Here is a 20,016-nt window from a genome sequence, read left to right as displayed (position 1 = left end):
CCGTTTAGTGGTCGTTTAGTGGATTTGTGGCACTTGGGTATTGATTTTAAATGATTTGGTGAATGAATGAATGAACAAAAGATTTTATGATTTGTTTCGTCATGAAATTTAAAATCATGTGAGTAAGAGTACTAATCTCACTTAAATTGTCTATTTGTCTCGCAGATAATAAGGAATAGATGTTGAAATAGGAATAATAAATGATTTCTTAGTTTTTATCCTCAAAAATGTCCAAAACACAATGAATTATACAATAAATTCACAAAATAACACACTTCAACCTACGGTTCAATGTTAAATAAGAACTCCAAAAGCTCAAAATATATTTCTAAAGTACAGGCGGTCCCCGAGATACATGGTTAATGGGGACCTAAAACGGCCGCAAAATACCGCGTATCTCGAATTTCAGCGTAAGTCGAATCTCGTGATTTCCAGGCTAAATATAACTAATTTTTGCGTAATTTTGCTAGTATGGTATGGTTTTAGCCACTCAATTAATTATTTGATATGATTCTGACTGAATTTTACAGTTTTAAACCTTTTGAATTAGTTTTAAACATTCGATCAAAAGGGAAAGTATTCGGCATTTGACAATTGATGTGTCAAATCAGTACAATTTGCTCAAAGAACTGTCAAATTTAGAAAACCGCGTATCTTCGAATCCGCGTATAAGAGGTACCGTGTATCTCGGGGACCGCCTGTATATTCAATCGATAAAATGTAAGATAAATTATTTTATCAAATTAAATAAATGTAAACAACGTTTGAATCCTGGGGACCTTACGTCAAGTGACGAGTTGTCAAAATGCTCTAGATTCCACCACCTGATCTTATTAATGCACCTTGGTTTTTACCCGTGTTGTCAACAGACAGTGGTGAGCAATCGAGCGAAGAGGCAGCAAAAACAGAAGCAGTCGCAGTTTGCTAAAAGTTTTCCAGTCGTTCGTGCGGTCGTTTTCGGTTCTCTTCTCGTTGGTCAAAATTGTTGTGTTTTCCCCAAGACCAAGTGCATTTTAGGACAAACAGTATGGGTAACAAATCGTCCCTGTTGCTGCGTGAGGAGGAGATTGCCCAAATCCACGAGGAGACTGGCTGTAAGTAGCGTTGGAAATGCAAGCGGCCAGCAAGTTTTTTTTTTGCTTTACTTGCAGTGTGCAAACATCGATGTTGCGTTGGAGAACCTTGAGATGCGCACGGTGTGTGTGTGTGTGTGTGTATGTGTGTTTGCGGAACAACCCCGTGGCCGCAGTGTGTGCAACGTAATTAGAAAAAGTCAATCATCCGCCCTCGACAAGAGGGCTCCGTAAGAATTAGAGCACCAGCGGCACACTTTCCGTTCGTTCCGTTTTATCTAGCTTACCTTCATTTACCCAAGTGCTCGTAATTAAACACGGGTGCGATAAGCGCACGCTAGGGTGTGCACGGCCACGGTGCTCGCTGAGCAATAGGATGTGTTTAGACGTTGAACCTTAGCAACGCTCCACAGGCACGGACACACGGAGCAGATAATTAAAAGCTTTCTCAGCGCCGCACGTCTGATTGCAATACGATTGCACGGAAAGGGACTACGTCATTGGGTGGGGGGGTTTGCGCGTGTCGCTGCATACTTGGATCGTCTGAGCAAGGGGTTGTAAAAAAAACAACACACACATACAAACCGTGACACTCACATTTTTTCTCTTTATTGTTTATCTCTTTTGGATTTGTTGTCTGCCAATTTCTATCTAAAAGAATACCTGTGCTAAACGCCTTTTTCTTCAAAATTTCCGCCCCCACCCACAGTTACACCAAACCAGATAGAGCGGCTGTACTCCCGCTTCACCTCGCTGGATCGCAACGACTGCGGTACGCTTTCGCGGGAAGACTTCCTGCGCATTCCCGAGCTGGCGATCAATCCGTTGTGCGAACGCATCGTCCACTCCTTCTTTGCCGACAGCAACGACGATCGGGTCAACTTCCGCCAGTTCACGCGCGTCCTCGCCCACTTCCGGCCGATCAAGCCGAACAAGGAGAACCGGCTGAACAGCCGGGAGGAGAAGCTGCGGTTCGCCTTCAAGATGTACGACCTGGACGACGATGAGACGATCTCGCGCGACGAGCTGCTCAACATCCTGCAGATGATGGTCGGGGCGAACATTAGCCAGGACCAGCTGAACAGCATCGCGGAGCGCACGATCGTGGAAGCGGACACGGTCGGCGTGGGCAAGATTTCGTTCGACGACTTTTGCCGCGCCCTGGAGCGCACGGAGGTGGAGCAGAAGATGTCGATCCGCTTCCTGAACTAAACCCCCGGGGGGGGCGGGGGGGGGTGGTGCAGATGATGAACGAGCAGCTAAGATCAACCGAGCCGAGACCGCAACAATGGTGTGTGTGTGGGAGTGGGTTTGCTTCCTTATTCCAGAGCATGTAGATAGTAGGTAGAAAATGATTTCAAGAGGCACAAAACTTACTTCTTTTTGCTTCTTTTGGTGAACAATTGTGAACACCATTTGAAGGACACCGGTATATATTAATGAACGATGGGGATGGTGAATGTAAATAGGCATTGAAGGAATGGGAATAAAGATGGATTGCTAAAAACCAAACAAACAAAAGGTGGCCGCCTGCTGTATTCGGATATAGTTAATCGCACCAAACAATCGCTCCAGTTGCTTAAGTGCAGCAGCATTACAGATTTCTACACTTTATTGGTTTAGTGTGAGCGGGATATCAATCAGATGATCGTGTACTTCAACCCTTTGCAAAGCAAAATCAAGCGCATGTCACATATAAACTGAACTTCGTACAATTACCTTTAGCTACTACATATTATAAACTCTCTGTTACTGTTACTAATTTTGCCCAAATTTTAAAACAAAAATCAAACCAATGCTTACATATATTGCCTTGCCACCACGCACACACTCTGTCGCAATGACGACCGTGCCGCCCCGTGGCCAGCATACTCCTCTGTTATAACATCGATAAATATATATATATACTGCTTATGTGGTGAGTAGTGCTACACCATACACCGCCCCGTTGACTGCCGTTTCTCTTTGCCCACACCAGCGGGAAGGCTGTTCAATTTAACAACACTTAATTGAAGCGCACTGAGAATTGGTTGCCTCTGCTCCGAGGGGATGGATGGTGACGTGCGCATCGTTTACGTTGTCGACGATACGGCCAGTTTCTTCAGATGCTCCATGAACACTTGCAGCGACACGTCGTCCGTAAGCACGGGGGCTCCACCGTCCTAGATAAGGGGTTGATTTTGATTGATTAAATAAGATGGTAGAGAAAGAGAGGGGGAGAACACGATAAAAGATTACAATCATTTGTACAGTTTTCGGACAACATATGTGCTTTCGGTTAGAGGTTAATGAATGTTTACTACATTTTATCCAATGTACATTGTACATTGCTGAAAGGATGAATCATTTTCTTAGACTTCAATTTGTGTACAAAATCAGTTTGGTTTAGTGTGAACTTGTTGATCCTCTTGTATGTTCAATTTTAATTTTCATTAAAAATCTTCCATTTATGTTCAGTCTTAAACGTGAAGATAAGTTATATCTTATATAAAGATAAGGAAGAGAAAAGTGTTGTTAAAAAACATATCGTCCCTGATAACTCCTTTATCCTTTTTTCCTTCCCAGAATCCCAGAATAATTCTGAATGTTAGCTTAATCCTCTTCCCATAATTAGTAATGCGAATGAAGGAATCCCGTAGTTAATAGTGATGTTTTGCGTGTGTGTGTAGAATGTACATTGTGCTTTTGTGCGACCAGCCCATCAACCAGAGAGAAAGAGAGAGATTACAGTACACCGGTAGTTATGAACAGTTTTGTTACAATACTTTAAGAAGTCATTTAAGAAGTAAACGAAAAAAGTTTCAAAAAATATCTACCGCACTCGGTACCGCCATCTGCCAATGTGTGTGTATATATGTGTTGAAACGTAGAGTTTCGCGGTACGTGGGGAAGGTAGGAAGACAACCGAGAGGCGAGAGATCGAGGTCCACGTGTGGAGCCAATGAGATGGTTTCGTGATAAGAATAAAGTTGTGTGTCCGCGCACGGCCCCGTCGGGTACGTCGAAGGCGGGTCGTATAACCGCGTTGAGACAGTGTGATCAATGGAGACATATGATCAATGTTGCATTTGCAATTCATTCGTACAACAACCACACACAAATACATACAAAAAAGAGCACACGGGGAAATACAAAGGGAATATTAAAGAATCGTTTTTCGTTGTTGTTAAACAGCCTGTTTTCACTCGGCACGACACTTACCTGCCCGTACGCGTACATGTTGTTGTGGGTTTGCGACGGATTCACCTTCGACAGCAGGAACCGAGCCTGCGAGCCGCCCTGCTCGGTGTCGATGTACCGGGGCATCGGGAACCGGGTCTGCAGGATGTCCTGCGCGTCGTCCACCGGGGCCTGCAGCAGCTGCTTGAAGTTCTCGTACTCGGGCATGTCCTGGTACTTGTCCTTGCGCCACTGGGCAATGGTTTCGCCGTGGAAGATCAGTATCTGGAAGAACGTGTCCATCAGCAGGATCCGGTCCGGCTGTATGGAGGACGTGTCTAGCAGCACCGGTTCCGGCGGCCCGTTGAACGAGTACGAGTACAGGATCGGCTGTATCATGATCAGCGACTGGGTCAGATCCTCGCGCATCAGCATATGCCGGTAGAAGGTCGTTTCGTCCGGGCTGTTGTTGAACACCTGCAGGAACTGCGAGCGGCGCAGATGGTACATGAACTGCGGGAAGAGCGAAAAGTTCTCCGCCAGCCGGAAGCTGTTCGCATCGTCCTTGCCGTACTCGCCGAACTTCTGGCACAGGCGGATCAGCTGCCGATCGACCCACCGCAGCGTGTCGGGCCCGTCGTCCGACTCGGCCCGGTACACGACCATGCGCGACATGAGCACGGCGGCCGCCTCCTGATCGAACCCGGCACTGATCATGTGCAGGTTGGCGGTCGCGTCGGCCCAGCTGCGTGCGACGGTCGTCACGCGAATGCGTCGCTGCCCGCTGGAATGTTGGTACTGCGTGATGAACTGCAGGCAGCCGCGGCCACCCTGCGGTATGGGGGCGGCGTGCTGGTTGGCCACCTCGAAGAAGAACGCCATCGTCGTGTTCGGCGTCATGGTGCACAGCTTCCACTGCACCGTGTTGCCCATGCCGATTTCCGTGTCCGAAACGGACGCGTTCTTTACGTTCAGCGACACGCACGAGCCGATGCCGCCCTCGATTTTGAGCTCGCGCGAACACTTAATCTCGAGCGTGCCGTTGAACGCCATCTTCAGCTCGGCCTTCTGGTCGGCCGCAAACACCCGCTGGTACGTTTGCTTGAACAGCGACGAGTTGAACGAGTCGCCCATCACCATGTGGCCGCCGGTCGAATTGCAGCACTGCTTCATCTCCATCAGCCCCGTCTGGTCGAGGGCGCACGAGTAGATATCGATGCAGTGCCCGTTGGTGGCGGTGCGCAGCGCCAGCGCATCGTAGTGTTTGATCGCCTTCTTCATGAACTTGGCATTGTCCTTCTGGATGTCGTGGTGCGAGCGGATCGGGTGCTTCAGCTCATCGTCCACCACCTGACCGGGGCCCTGGGAGCAGGGCCCGCCGACGAACAGCATGATGCGCCCGCCCGTGTTCGGGTAGGTGCACTCCAGCAGCCCGACCGCTATCGAGAGGGCCGCCCCGGTCGAGCGCAGGTACCGCTTGCCCTGCGGCACCGGCCACGGGTCGCGCTGCAGCTCGCCGAGCAGATCGGTCAGCGCCATGTCACACTTGTGCAGCGGCTGCAGGAACCGGTTGGCCGGCGGGGCGGGTGGTGCGGCCGCACCCCGCATCGCTTGCTGCTGCTGGCCCGGCTGCTGCGGGCCGGGCCCGCGCCCAATACCGAGCATGTCCTGGATTTGCTTCGCGCTCAGGTCCTTCGTGCCGCGGAACACGTAGCTCTTCGAGCAGCCCTCCGTGCCGAGCTCGTGCACCTGCACCATCTTGCCGAAGGTGATCAGCCCGACCAGCGCGTTCGCGGGCAGCAGGCTGAGCGACATCTGCAGCGAGTCCTTCAGCGCGGTCAGCTCCTCCTCGTCCATGCACGTGTCCACCACGAACAGAAACACCGGCGGCATGCAGGGCGCGCGCGTGATCGTGTACTCGATCGTGCTGAACCCGGCGATCAGCTCGGCCGGCTGGTGCTGCTCCGAGATGGCGGCATACTGCGGCGGGAACGGATTGCGCTGGAAGCAAAAATTGCACACCCACAGCTTCGCCCGGTAGTCCACCTGGCAGAGCGGGTTCAGTATCGCCCGGCACGTCTGGCGCGTGCACACGACCGGATCGTACAGGATCGGGGGTAGATCCGGGCGCTCCTTCAGCGGCTGGTAGAGACATCCGAGCGGTACGACCAGGCGCGTCGAATCGATCCGGCTCGAAGGCCACACGTTCCACGTGAACCGGATACCGTCCCGGTCTTCGTTTTGCTGAATAAATTCCTCGTACGTCGTCATCGTGCCTGTGCGGAAAAGTGATACAGATACAGCGATGCTGAGCAAAACCAGCTGAGGAAGGCTTAAAGTATACCCTGTCAAAGCACTTACCTACCGCCGTACGAGAATGGTCGATACTCTGGAAACTGTTTCCAGCAGTTTTCACACACAAAAGACCGTAGTTTCACAACTAAAACATATTAAAAAGTGTGCGCATTCACCAGTCCGTGCTTCCGTGACCACCAATAAAACCACGTAAACTTGCGACGGCCGAACACGTCACTTCGCCCGTGCGTTTTCGCCCGCTCGTCAATTTTGACGTTTCAGGGGTGCTCAAATTTGGATTATTATTTTGGTAAATAAACAATGACTTTTAAGTTTTAAATTTCAATAAAATTAGTCTTGTTTTATCGTTTGGAACTGAATTTGATCATTTATTTACCAAATAAACTGAAATCTATTTAGAAAATGCATCCATCATGCTGATTCGTACTCCTAGTTGGAGTATACAAAATATTACCGTCAAGAAAATAGGTTTATTTTTCGTTAAAAATCATCACTTTACATATTAAATACCCATATGTAACAAATTTATCTAAGAACATCTATAAGTAGCAATATTATTAAATTATTTGAACAATTTCTTGCAACAAATGTCATCCACGCATGTCCCGACCGCCTCGCCACCGTGCGACTTGCAAGAAGAAGAAGAAGAAAGTGCCTTGGTCTTACGTAGCATCTAGCGATTGCAAGAAGAAAGTGTCCGCGTTGCGCTGCCTCTTCTTCAGTGCGTAGATGGGCGTAGAAAAAAGGGTCCAAAGTGAACTCCAACTTGCTGGCGCGCAGAACTAGATCGCCCCGTAAATGGTAGTGCAGTGATCGGACCAAAGGGATCCAAGTGTTAATGAGGCAGCTGCAAACGCGGTACCGTGGACGAGCAGTGTGGTTCGGTGGGGAGCGGAAGGCTGCAGCCGTCCTGCTGTTCGGAGGCGCAGAGGAGAAAGCTACGAACGCTACCACCACGACGATCCAGCAGCTGTGTGCGGTACGAGGCCCCAGCGCCCGCTAAGGCCTGCGAGAGACATCTGGCAGGTACGGGAAGTTTCTTTCTCGCCCCTCCGCTGTGCCACGGTTGTGCTCGGTGGTTCATCGTCCCACCCTGGTTTGCACATACCACCACGGTCGGTGGAGCAAACGGAAGAGTCATCGTCAAACGGGGCACATACACACGCACACAGACTCAGCTCCGTCGCGGAAACGGTGCCACGACGGGACCCCGAAAAAAGCTACAACGCATTATTTTACGTCGCATGTCGCGCGCGGTTCACCTTCGCGCACTGGTGCCGCCGCGGGCCTCGTCACAATCGTGATCCGTGCTCCCCTCCACCTCTCCCCGCAACCCCATCCTCCTTCGCCTTGGACGATTCCCGTTTTGACCCGTAGCATTGGCGTGCCTGTGTTGCTGCGTGTATGAGTGTGTGTGTGTCGATTCATCGTCGTCGTCGTCGTTGCTGCTTTTGGCGACGTTTACGTACACCGCCTCTTACTCATCGGTGGTGCTGCTCGAATACAACGCACACTGGTGCAGCAGTAGTGTGCGCTCCACACACACACAACCGCGCACATACACACCGTTGCACCAAGGTGACGTGCATCCGTGTACGATCCTCGTGCAGCGTGCAGTGGTGTGTGTTATCGCGCAGCCAACTGTCAGTGGCGCCGCGCTGTGTGTGTGCGTGTGTGTGGGAAGAGTGCGAGAGCGCTAACGGGCGCAAACGGCAGCCCCGAGAAGGAGGAAGCGAGACAGCGCGATCGAGTGTGACAGAAAAACAAAAATAATACCATGGGCGCAGCAGGGCGGCGATGACGGCAGGAAGCTTCCGTTTTCAGTCTACGCGGCGGTGTTTACACGGCCAGTTGCCTAGGTTCTTAAATTAAATAGATTTTCCCGTTCGCCATTATTTTCCGGCCGTGGCCGCGCGCGCTGTGTGCTCCGTGTGCGGGGGTTGCGTTGTGTTGAGAATAAGTGAATGATTTGTTTCCCCTTACTAAACATCGCAAGTTTAGCCTTCCCGTACGTCTTACCGCGAGATTAAGCAACGCACACAGCACAGCACAAAACTCGAACGAGAAGAATCCGGCCTGTGGTGCAGGCAGGTGCTGACTTTGGCGTGATAAAGTGAACCCCGTCAAGCTGCTGTGGTGAAGTGATAATAATTGGAAGCAGTCCAGTGTGGTCGCGTGTTAATAATATTGGTTGGATACGGAGAACACAAACACACACACATACACCTACACCCGCATACACATCATTCCGTGGCACTGCAGCAGGCCGAGACGCGTACGGCCCCAGTGGATGTGATAAAGAAGGCGCATGCAAGAGGTATATGGCCAGTGGTTTGAAACAGCAGCCGTGTCATCATCACTCGCTATTGTGACCCGCTCGCCGTCTGTGTGGCGGATGTCAGCCTGATTTCGCTCCCCGTCAGGTCGTCTCTCGCGGATAACTTTGTTTGCGCAGGTTGCTGAAACGGATATTTATCGGGTCTGTGTTGTCTGATTAACGCTGCAATATCCAGGCGATCCAAGTGTGCTAGACGTAGTTCGATGTGTGTGTGTATGTGCAGTGTGGCAGCATATTTTGCCTCAGTGTGGTGTGTAGTTGAAGCACTGCAGTAAACATCTAAAATATTGCGCACTTGCAAGTGTCCGCGAGTAGTGATATACAGTAGCAAACCGGAGGAATAAAAGAAGAACACGGCGATAGACCCGCATTGCATTGTCGCATGAGAGGTGTGGGCTAGGAGGAGGGGAGCCCTTTGTCATATCGATTTTGACCTTCAATCCATACCACCGTCACCACACCCCACGGACGGCACGATGTGGACGCCGTCGTACGATATCATAGTGGAAACGTTGACCGGCTCCGAGTTCGAGGTGACGGTCAACGATCGCGATACGGTTGGGTATCTCAAGTCAGAAATACAAAAATATGAAGGTATGTATACGGGTGTGTATGTACAGCGTTTGATTGTTTTCATTGCCCTTCTACTTTAAGTGCATCCCGACGCCGAACTCGGCATTAGACGAAACAAGCAAAAACAACAATTAGTTTGATCCGAACGACAAACAAACGAAGGATCGACGAGTTAGATTAACTAAGGAAAAGCCCCATGACAACGAGAGGAGGGCGCACCAGAACCGTCTGTTCTTTGGCTATTTGCTGTGCCATTGTGATCGATTGATTAATCGCGATAACGCTAATGCGTTACTTTGTCCGTCTTTTGCATTTCTCGTGTAACGTGTCGCCACCAAGCACGCCATTACACACAAACACCATATTGCGTTTAGCTGTGTAAAACGCCAACACGATATTAATTCGCTTGAAAGCTCCTTATCATATGCAGGAGATGCACGGTTGCTCCTCTGTGTTACACAATCACCTGCAACACAGGAAGCTTACGTCGCATATGCTGTGGTGTAGGAGTCGCTAGGTTACTCAACCAAACCATTCTTCAATGAATGATATGACGGAAACGGCAACGTTGCCGTGCAGCGGACAACAGATCCAGAATGCACTTGAAACCTTTGTATTGGTTCACGGCAAACAACTGCAGCCAGTATTGTATCACCGTTGGCCTCCCGAAAACAACTCCCTCGATTCATCATTCGAGGGTTTGGAGTCAAAAGGCGAGCTACTATTGTTGGCATACCCCTTAGATAAGGCCGCTATTATTCCGGGCAGGGACCTAGTTTTGTCGCAGTAAACGAAAATAAGGGAAGCCACCCACCTTAAACACGCTTCAAATCGATCGCTATTAATAGCAACAAATTAGCATTGTCATCGATACATTTGCGAGTGTCGCCGGATCGCGGGTGCGTTGGAGGAATTATTTCCAGAGCCACACGGTACCACTAACACACACGGGCACGCGAACGCGATTGCAGCCGTGTGTAGTAGTCGTGCCGCCCACGGTTTGTTCACGTGCATTTTGTGCCGCGTGTCACACGATTCGGTTGCACTGATAACACACACCAGCAGTGTGCGCGCACGCTCGCGCTGCTTTGTGTTGGTGTGTGCAAATTTGTGTACATTGGCTGCTGCTGCTGCTGCTGGGATGGTAACGGAACCACGGCACGGAAGGTGGCACATTCATTCGTGCATTCGTGTATCGCAAAGTGAATCTTCTGCTGCTGTGCCCGTCTTATCAGCTCTTTGGTGTGGGAGATTACGCCGGCCTTGCCGGTCTGATAGGATTGGGCGGAATGTAAAATCGATTGGTATAGAATGGTGGAACCCATTGCGTTGGTCATGTACACACATTCATGGTACTGAGGTGCGTTTGTTGTTGTTGTGGTTGTTGTTGCAATTGAGATCTGCCTGCAGCGTTTGTGATTCATGAGGTTTGATTGATGAGCCCGAACACCCCCCTTCAATCGATCAAACGTGGGAAATCGACCCAGTACCAACTACCAGAGCAGTCTTTGAAGCTTTTTTTTTCTTCTTTCCCCTTCCATTTCGTTGATCAGAGAGATGCAACCTGTGTAAATGTATTGTATCTCTGGAGCGGGAAGGTACAACTGCTCCGACCATCAACACAGTACGTGGCAGAGTGGTGTGCAGATTAAGGGGTTCAATGATTGTTACGGCAATGGAACCAGTTCAAGTCTTGCTGCGAGCATTGTCATGTGCCTAATCAGTCACTGTCGTCTTCACGATAATATTCGCAAGGATGGATTAGTTCAGTCCAGAGCCGCTCTAGATGCTTCCGCTGAGATAGGGAACTCTTTGCTTTGCATGTCTTTGTTGACTATTGTCGCCCGATTGAAGGTAGAGCAGCGTGGTTGTTAGCCTGCATATATTGTTATATGTCAAGGTTTTGGCTGTGATTGAACCGGCAGTATGTTCCAATATAGACTTCAATTGCCAGAGCATCCTGAAAGTCTGTTGGCATCTTACTTTTTGGAGTGTTTGATATTGCATCATATTCGCTTACGGCGGGAAATCTCTGTAATAAATATCAATCGTTTGAAGAGTGAAGAAACAAACAGATAGTAATTTAATACAAATCGATAGGTGAAACAGGGTCAGTTATCATACAGGGATCACTGGCCTGTTCAACACTGTACACTTTATTACTAACCCGTAAAATACCATTTGAACGTTGTCAAACGTGTTTCGACTGCCACAGCAAAGTCCAAGCAACCAATGACAAATCATTCGAGTTGTAGCCGTTGATGTTGTTGAAATGTGCTTTATGGGATTGACATGTTTGCTTGTGGTGTTGAGCAGGCCCCTGTTTGCACATGTGTATGTGTGTGTGTTGGTGTGTTTACCCGGCGCTTCCCGAATGCTCAATGGTGAACGGCAGGCGCCCGCCAGAGATGCAAAATAGGATTCTATTTATAAAGCGTGTACTATCCCAGTCATATGGTGCGGTTGCAGTACATAGCTGACGCCGGCGCACATGCCGGAGGGAATAATTGTGCATTACACTGTTTGTTGTTGTTGTTGTTGCTATTTTTACACCACAGAAAAAGGCGGGCCGCTCCTGTTTTCGCGCTTGTTTGTGTTGTGCTGTTTTTGATGAAAATGATGAATAGTGTTAACTGACGTTTTATTTTATATTCTCTTTCCAATTTACAGGAATACCCATCAGCCAGCAGCATTTGCTGTACAATCACAAGGAGCTAAGTGACGCGATGGAGATGAAGGACATCCCGCTGGTGAAAGGGTCGCGCGTCAAGCTCGTCCTCGGCATGAAGGGAGGACCGATCTCCTCCAAGCGGCTGTTCACCATCTCCTCCGACTACGACAACTGGCTGGACATGAGCGATGTACTGTCTGGGTTAGTAGTAGTAGTACCCTATACCTTTTTTTCAACACTTTGCAGGAAAAGATTGACCGTAACCCGTTAGCTTTTTGCTAAAACACGTAACACAGGCAAACAGGACATCAGATCCGGTCTGTTATGTCAGCACTCAGTCCCCCTTCCGTGCAGGACGGAAATGGCAAGACACTCGGCCGTGGCTGCTGAATCGTGTGGCTGGGCCACGCCGATTCGTTTTCATTTATTTTTGACCGCACACGCTGGTGTTGGGGCGTGTCTCGCTTAAAGTCCCCCTTGAAGATTAGTCACTTCATCCCACAGGCCGGATGTGCTCTCCGGATGGAAGAGGAGGAAGAGAGTGAAAGATAGACAAAAAGAGAGAGAAAGAAAGAGAGAGAGAGAGAGAGAGAGAGAGAGAGAGAGAGAGAGAGAGAGAGAGAGAGAGAGAAGCAAAAAAAAGTAAACCTCTCGACGTCGTTAGGCGGCGACAGTACCCCGGGGCCGCCGGTCAGCGAAACTATTTTTAACTATTTTCGTGATTTCGAAATCACGCGACCCATCGATGTCGGTGTGGAAGCATATGGGCGGTACGATGGGGTATTGTGTGTATGTGTGTGTGTGCTGTCAAGACTTTTGCGTGCTGTTTTAAAATGGTATCTTTTTTAGGGTCCCCACCATGAAAACTTAAAAGCATATTAAAAGCACTTTACTAATTCCCCGCCACTCGCTTCACTCCACAGGGAAGATCTTATGAATCTACAGAGTCCAGGCTTAAAGCTGCTGCTGTACAAGGACAACAAGAAGAACGTGCACCGACTGATGAAAGTGCGGGCCGAGAAGGGCTGCGACGGCATGAAAGGATCGATGTCGCGCTCCATCATCGGAAGTGGTGCTTCCGGGCAGGGCACGTACGGACCCGGTGGCCCGATGAGCCAGAAAGAACGTGACGCTGCAGTAACCAAGCAGGTACTTGAGAATACATTCCTCTACGGGAGGGGGTAGTGGGTGGGGTTTGGAATGCGAGCTTCCCATTAACAACAAACGACGCGTTGCGTTGCGTTTCATTGCAGAAAATGGATCAAATAAAGGCAAAGCTAAGCATGAAAAAGAAAAGACTGGGCGGTGCACAGGCTGCCGACAGAGCGGTAGGGAACGAGGCACCGGAAGCGGGGTCGGAAAAATCCGCACACCGAAGTGACGGTCGTCCCGCCGCTCCTGGTTCGGCAGACATCACCGACAACACCGTGGGTAGCAACAAGACGCAGATTCGCAACGCAAGCCGCATCCGGCACAAGAAACACCACCATCACTATCATCATCAACCGCACCATCACCCGCATCATGAGACTGTCATCAAGGAGGAAAAGACACCCATCGGCTACCGACCGGGAGGAGGGGCGGGGGGTAGTGGCGGTGCAACGGCACTCGTAGCCAGCGGGCACAATCCGCCCATGGTGGGTACGATCGGGTCGATGCTACCGAGCGCGGGTACAGCGAGCGCTCCGCACCGCAAATCCATGCCCGCCGTGATCGACCTCGGGCGGTCGGAGCAGGAGCAGACCGTGACACCGTTCGGCTACGGGTTAGTTAACCTGCTGCACGGTGGCACTGCTGCCACCGCAACGGCCGGCCGCTCGCCGACCTTGGAGCTGGAGAAGCGGTCCCAAATCCGGGAGCATCTGCAGCGGAACCGTTCCTTCAAAACGATCAGTGCGAAGAATCTGGACTTTGCACGCGACGGCTCGTCTCAGACCGGTGGTGGTGGTGGTGGCAGTGGTTTGAGCGATCGACACACCGGCTCGGCCGGTCTGGAGCGATCGCTTTCCTTCCACTCCAACGGCATATTGAGCCGAATGGGGTCGGAAACGACGCTCGATGCGGGATACAGCAACATTCGGCGCTGCACTGCCGGGGGCAGTCAGCTGCGCGGCAATCACGCCGGCGGTCTGGGCACGCGGCTGGCCGGTGTTGGGGGCGGTGCCGCCTGTACCACCCAGTCGCTGCACAAGCTGGACGAAAGTCGCGTATCGTCCGCCTCGCTGCACGATCTGATCGAGCTGCTGAAGTACACCCAGTCGAAGCAGCGCACCATTTCGAACGATTCGCTCAACAAGCTGATGCTGAACTACTCGAAGAAGGTGCACCATCTGTATCACCATCCACCGGCGGGGAAGAAATCGCTGCCGGAGATAAACCCGTCCCTTAACAACATCGAGGAGTATCTGCCGGACTACGACTACGGGCTGAAGGCTTCGGCGGGAACAACGGCAACAACAGCTGGGGCGGCGGCAGCAGCAGCAGCGACGACAGCAGGCGGCGGCGCCGTACCAAAGATGGTGACGCGAAGCGAGGACGGGCTGGATTGTAAGATTGCTTCGGCGGAGTACGCCTTCAAGAATGCGAGCACGGGCGGCATGGACAAATCCTTTCGCACGCTCTACAAGTCAACTTCCGATGGTAAGAATGGCTGCCGCTTTTATGTACTATAACTGTTCTAATGCTTTCCCCGTGTTCTCTTCTCTTTGCCATTAAAACACAAAACAGACAGTAGCGTGTACGAGCTGCCGAAGCTGCTGATTCGCGAGGATTCTCCGGTCGAGTCTTTTCTTGGTTCCTATGCGCAGCTGGAGACGGTTGCCGCCGCAGCGACGCGCCGTGGCGAATCGCCCAAAAACAACTTCACGTCCACAACCAGCCTGCAGGATGTGGAAGGCACCAATGCGGTCGATGCACCAGCTCAACCGATGCTGCCGGATCACGGCAGTCTGCTGGAGCTACGACCATTACCGGCGAACCCCCCGGCTGCTGCTGCTATCGTCGGGGAGGCAACGCTGGCGTCGGAATCGTTATTTCAGCTCGCGCAGATAGCAGCCGAAAGCGTCAAATCGAGCGCCGGTACTACTGCGGCCTCCTTAAGCTCGAGCTCGTTGTTCGGCAGCAATAACAGCCTGACCGGTGCTGGGGCAGTCGGTGGCGACGGTGCACATTGTGCTGCAAACGGCGGAGGAAGCTCTTCTGCTGCCTGGTGCCAGCACTGGAATCACCGGCAACAGCACCACCAACAGCAGCAGCAGCAGCAGCAGCATCACGATGTTCCTTTCACCACTGCAAGCCTGCAGCAGCTGAGCAATCCGCGCCGTCATCATTCGGACTTGGGTATCAACGAGCTGGAGCTGAAGTTTTTCCACACCGATGTAGACGCGTCGGATCGCATTGCTGGGCGTGACGCAGCAGCGAACGGTGCCGGTGATTACACCAACCTAATCAAGCTGCCGGCAATATCGAACCTGGGCGCGAGCAATGGTTGGCTTCAGCTGTCCTCGTGGGATACGGTGCGCTTCGGGCGGGAGGACGAGGATGCGGACGATGAGGAGGTGCTGGACGAGGAGGAAGTTCCCGACCACGAGCAGCGGGACGATGACGAAGAGGAGGAGGACGAGGAGGAGGAGCAGGAGGAGGAGGAGGAGGAAGAGGACGAAACGGGACAGGAGCAGGACCGGGTGACGTCGTCTTCCTGCTCCTCGATACGCAGGCCGCGCGAGTCGTCCAACTCGACCAGCTTCATCCACAGCCACCTGTCGATATCCTCCGACGAGGACGATCTGCTGAACGTGGCGGAGATGCGGGGGGACGGTGTTGGGGCAGTCGGCAGTGCGTACAAGCCGGGCGGCAACAAGTCCAAATCGATCGACCTGAACGAGTTCCGCAAAGCGTTCGGCAGCAGCCCCACGCTGCTGAACGGCTTCCGGGGCGGAACGAGCTGTACGCGGCTCGTGCCCCAGCTGTCCCGGCTCGAGACGATCCCGTCGCAGTACCGGCGCGGCTACACGAACCTAAACGACGCGTGCCTGTCGAGCTCCACGTCCGAGCTGGAGTGTGTGAGCAGCGGGGCGGCAAAGAAAAAGCACCAGGGGCTGCTGCCACCGACGCGGGACGACGCGAGCGGCCTGTCGTCCACGCTGCTAAAGTACCGCAAGGATGGCAGCGTGCCGTACGTGCGGAGCAATGAAAATTTGAACCGCTACAAGGTGTCGCTGTGCGCGGGCGCCGCCTCTTCAGCCCGCCGGCGCATGGGCGACAGTGACGAAACGCTGGCCGGCGGAAGCGACGCGCTGTACCTGCGCCAGCGTCAGCAATCGATCGGGGGCGGCCGGCATCTGCCCAGCATTCGGGACCATCTGGCCAGCATCGCGGACTCGGAGGCGAACGAAACGGCCGACGGTTCGGGCTGTGCCAACGGTGACAGCACGCGCTCGAGCGGTGCTTCCGAGGAGCACGCAAACCGATCGTTCGTTGTTGGCGGAGGTGGTGGAGGTGACTTTGAGTGCCGGTTTTCCCGCCTCAGCTGCTGCTCCGCTCCGGGAGGCGAGGGGCCAACGGCGAAAGCGTACTCGCCTGGCGGCGGCAGCAGTCGAGCGGCGGAACGGACCAACTATCGCCACAAGGACCACTCATCGGCGGCAGTGGGTAGCAATCGGGGTGGTTTGATGCGAACCGCTTCCTCGATGGACGATCGGTGCCGTTTCCTGTTCGGCGAGGACGCGACCTCGCTGCAGTACAATGGTAACCCGTCCTCGACGCCGCTGCGACCCTCCGACTACTACTTCCCCTCGGACGAAAGCTTGTTCAATATGGATTCGTTTTTTGACGATTTCGTTGAGATTGACACGAGCGACATCTTCGAAAGTGCCGAGTTTATCAACATTAACTCGGGCTCGGGCGGCAGAAAGGGCGATTCGGGCAGCAGCGGCAGTTCGGCGGGACTGCTACTGCCCGAAATACACCCGGACCGGCATCAGCGCTGCTCCCCACAGCAGCAGCAACAGGCGCCACATCATCCAAAACATCAGCATGCTTCCTTCCCGGCGGACGAGAGCTTGGAGCTGCCGCTCCGAGTGGTAAGCAGTTCGAAACCCTACACCGCCTCCTCCGCCCCTGCCGGTGACGCGCGAAAGCAGTACTACCGTGCCGTGAACGGTCCGGTTGGTTCGGCGGGTCGCGCGAACGCCGACGGAGAGATACACTTTTCCGCCCGCCGGGCGTTCCTGCAAGCGGGCCAAGGCGTGCAGCAGGAAGAGGAAGAGGAGGAGGAAGAGGACGGCATTGCTTCCATCATCCAGCACATCGATCGGGACCAGCTGTGCGACCAGCGGGCCTCACTGCCCGGTGCAACAACGAACGCTTCGGCTATCATCGTGCACGACGATAAGGAGCGACTGCTGCGCCTCACGGACGAACCGACCGATCGAAAGGCGTCCGTCATCCTCAGCGGCGGCGGCGACGCCAGCGGTCCATTGGTAGCGGATACGCAACACCACACCACGGAGCAGATCAAGTCGAAGAAGCTGCGGTGCGCCCAGTGCAACAAGAAGCTGGGCGTCATCATGATCATGAAGTGTCACTGCGAGAAAATCTTCTGTGCCCAGCACCGGTACGCGGAGGCCCACAACTGTTCGTACGATTTCAAGGTGGAGGGCCGCAAGATACTGGAGAAGAACAACCCGCTCGTGGTGGCGGACAAGCTGCCGAAGATTTAAATGTTGGGCGGAGCGCGCTGGTAAAAAAAATGTGATTGTGATTGGATTTGGACATCCTAGTGATGAGAGTAGAAAGGCTGCAGCAAGAGTAAAGGTGATAATTTACGATTGGAAAGAGAGCGGAACAGTGGAGCACAATTTATCGAGCTATAAGGGAGACAATAGAACCCCTTTTTTACGCTCTCCCGTAGCGTGATTTTAGTTGTGAACGGTTCTAAAATAGCATATGAGTTTAGTGTGAAGTTTTAATTTGAAGCATTTCAATTAGAGATACTATTCGCTAACCGAATACGGAGAAAGCAATGCCCAAGCGCCTTGTGTGTGGGGCAGTTGGGGTGGCCGTGCTGGTTCCAGGCCAACCAGACGAGCTGTGGAACTGTTACCAGATTTTGTTCGCCGTGAGCAAAACGTTTCCCTGTTTCTGCCGCTTCCCCAACTGCACCGTACGAAAATGGATACGGTATGGTGTTGCGAAGCAATAAGCTGCATACTGCAATCACTGCTGGTATGCGCCTTGCAGCTGCACCGAAGGCTGTGCCTGCACCCTGTGGTGGTGGTGGGTTGTGGAGGTAGTACCCACAGAAAAGTGTGGGAGGGGGTGGGGTGGGGGTTAATCGCACTTATTTTTCGTCTCGTACTCACCACCCTTACTCACCCCCCGTATTTAGTGGGTGGAAAGAGTATCTTAAGGATTACCAAAATAGTAATGCTCGCAGCTGCGCGGTTTTATTAAAGCAGTTTAACAATACACCAATACCGAGGTAATGATATGGTAATGAAAAATGATACAAAAAAAAAGAAACATATGTTAGGGCAGATAGGTAACCATTACTCATAACTAATATAGAACCGAAGGACGCGATCAGCGTGATTCAACGGAAGAAGTGGAAGATTACAAAACGATCCCCCCAAGGCGTGTGGGAGCGAACACGAGAAGCGCAAAACATATAACATAATGGCTTTAGTTAACGTTTAGCGTACCAATACCATATAGAGTCGTACCATGTACGACCGAACTAACTTATCCCAGCATGTATGCGTATAGGCAGATAGGCATTCTGGCAATGGTTTTTTTTTGTTTTTTTTTTTGCAATACAGGTCAAGCAGAAAATGTGTACTTCTTTCATTGTTTCCCTTACAGTACTTTAGTTTAAGGAGGAATTTGTTGTTTTTTTGTCTTTCTCTCTTTTTAGTTAGTGATATTTCCAGCTCCATGATGTAGGGGCGAGCTGCTTTTCATGAGAAGACTTGCTTAGCAATCGTATACATTTTCTACTTGCATATTCATTATTTGACGGTGCTTCAAGGCGCACAATTAGCGGGAAAATGTGTTTTGCTAGAACATCGTAATCCATCCTCTAGATACACCAGAGTAGGAGTTATTCAAAGCGTTATACTACAGGATTGCTAAGCTACGCCGAATAACTTGTAACAAGCGAAGCAAGCGATTCGGAAGAACGAAACTGTTGTGCTAAGTGAACACAATTGTACCAGAAAGTAGTGTTAACAAGAGCCCGCTAGAGAGGGTGAGCAAACATTTAAGAAAGATATACATATTTGTTATACCCCATATATGCAAAAAAGCTTACAGAAAAAAAAAACGATCGTTTGTAAGCGCAATTGTGAGCTTAATTTCCACAAGATGTAATAACCACTGATTATAAATGCGCCTTTTTTTCGCCCGTAATTCCTGTTCAAAGCTTCAGCGTCGTGTGTGAGCGGACTAAGCGGGGGAACACACCTTCCTCCCCGAGCAAGCTGTATGTAATATGTAAGGCACGCGGCAAACGTGGGAGCAAACGTTATATTAAAAGTTAATGATCGTGTAAAACAGTAAAACGAAAGAAATAAACAAATAAAAAATCAAACAAAATGAAATAAAAATGCGACAGCGTCTGTTCATTGAATGGGCGCGCTCGCTTCCAAAAAACGATCGGAAAACTAAAACATATTCGGTGTTTTTTGTTGTATCTGTTCTGAGCCGTCCGAAACAGTTCAAATGGAGTGCGAGAATTCCCAATTGCGCTTTATTTTTATTGCATCTCGCTAGCGTAGTTCTAAAATAAAATCAATTTCTAGTAAACAAACACCAAAGCAAACATTACATTGATTGCTAAAACTGTGCCTTCGCTCTTCTCCCACTCCACATGCCCAGGAGCGCGGGGT

At 51.4% G+C, this 20,016-nt stretch overlaps 3 protein-coding genes across 4 annotated transcripts; 2 read left to right on the top strand and 1 right to left on the bottom strand.

Annotated features, from left to right (window-relative positions):
* The first annotated feature begins 855 nt into the window (after positions 1-855).
* On the top strand, positions 856-2,585 carry LOC120897763 (calcineurin B homologous protein 1). Its single transcript, XM_040302846.1, has 2 exons — positions 856-1,094; positions 1,783-2,585. Exons 1-2 carry the CDS (start codon positions 1,028-1,030, stop codon positions 2,283-2,285), a joined length of 570 nt encoding a protein of 189 aa, XP_040158780.1. The 5' UTR covers positions 856-1,027; the 3' UTR covers positions 2,286-2,585.
* Positions 2,586-2,652: 67 nt separating this feature from the next.
* On the bottom strand, positions 2,653-6,761 carry LOC120897762 (protein transport protein Sec23A). Of its 2 annotated transcripts, XM_040302844.1 has the most exons (4): positions 6,594-6,761; positions 4,275-6,508; positions 3,890-3,907; positions 2,653-3,235 (listed from the first exon to the last, which is right to left on the bottom strand). In XM_040302844.1, the coding sequence occupies exons 2-4, from the start codon at positions 6,501-6,503 to the stop codon at positions 3,146-3,148; spliced, it is 2,337 nt and encodes a 778-aa protein (XP_040158778.1). In that variant the 5' UTR covers positions 6,504-6,508; positions 6,594-6,761; the 3' UTR covers positions 2,653-3,145. The 2 variants fall into 2 exon arrangements, with proteins under 2 accessions (XP_040158778.1, XP_040158779.1); XM_040302845.1 differs by lacking the exon at positions 3,890-3,907.
* Positions 6,762-7,175: 414 nt separating this feature from the next.
* Positions 7,176-19,797, top strand: LOC120897761. The gene is made up of 6 exons (XM_040302843.1): positions 7,176-7,574; positions 8,550-9,480; positions 12,130-12,331; positions 13,054-13,279; positions 13,384-14,770; positions 14,858-19,797. Exons 2-6 carry the CDS (start codon positions 9,363-9,365, stop codon positions 17,848-17,850), a joined length of 4,926 nt encoding a protein of 1,641 aa, XP_040158777.1. The 5' UTR covers positions 7,176-7,574; positions 8,550-9,362; the 3' UTR covers positions 17,851-19,797.
* The last annotated feature ends 219 nt before the right edge of the window (positions 19,798-20,016 follow it).

The sequence above is a fragment of the Anopheles arabiensis genome, chromosome 2 (assembly GCF_016920715.1).
Source record: "Anopheles arabiensis isolate DONGOLA chromosome 2, AaraD3, whole genome shotgun sequence".
Taxonomy (NCBI): domain Eukaryota; kingdom Metazoa; phylum Arthropoda; class Insecta; order Diptera; family Culicidae; genus Anopheles; species Anopheles arabiensis.
This window is presented reverse-complemented; position numbering and strand designations above follow the sequence as displayed.

Coding starts and splice junctions, on each gene's coding strand:
- LOC120897763 (XM_040302846.1), top strand. CDS start 1,028: ATGGGTAACAAATCGTCCCTGTTGCTGCGTGAGGAGGAGATTGCCCAA. Junction 1,095..1,782: donor AATCCACGAGGAGACTGGCT/GTAAGTAGCGTT, acceptor CCCCACCCACAG/TTACACCAAACCAGATAGAG.
- LOC120897762 (XM_040302844.1), bottom strand. CDS start 6,503: ATGACGACGTACGAGGAATTTATTCAGCAAAACGAAGACCGGGACGGT.
- LOC120897761 (XM_040302843.1), top strand. CDS start 9,363: ATGTGGACGCCGTCGTACGATATCATAGTGGAAACGTTGACCGGCTCC. Junction 13,280..13,383: donor ACGCTGCAGTAACCAAGCAG/GTACTTGAGAAT, acceptor GTTTCATTGCAG/AAAATGGATCAAATAAAGGC. Junction 14,771..14,857: donor CTACAAGTCAACTTCCGATG/GTAAGAATGGCT, acceptor AACACAAAACAG/ACAGTAGCGTGTACGAGCTG.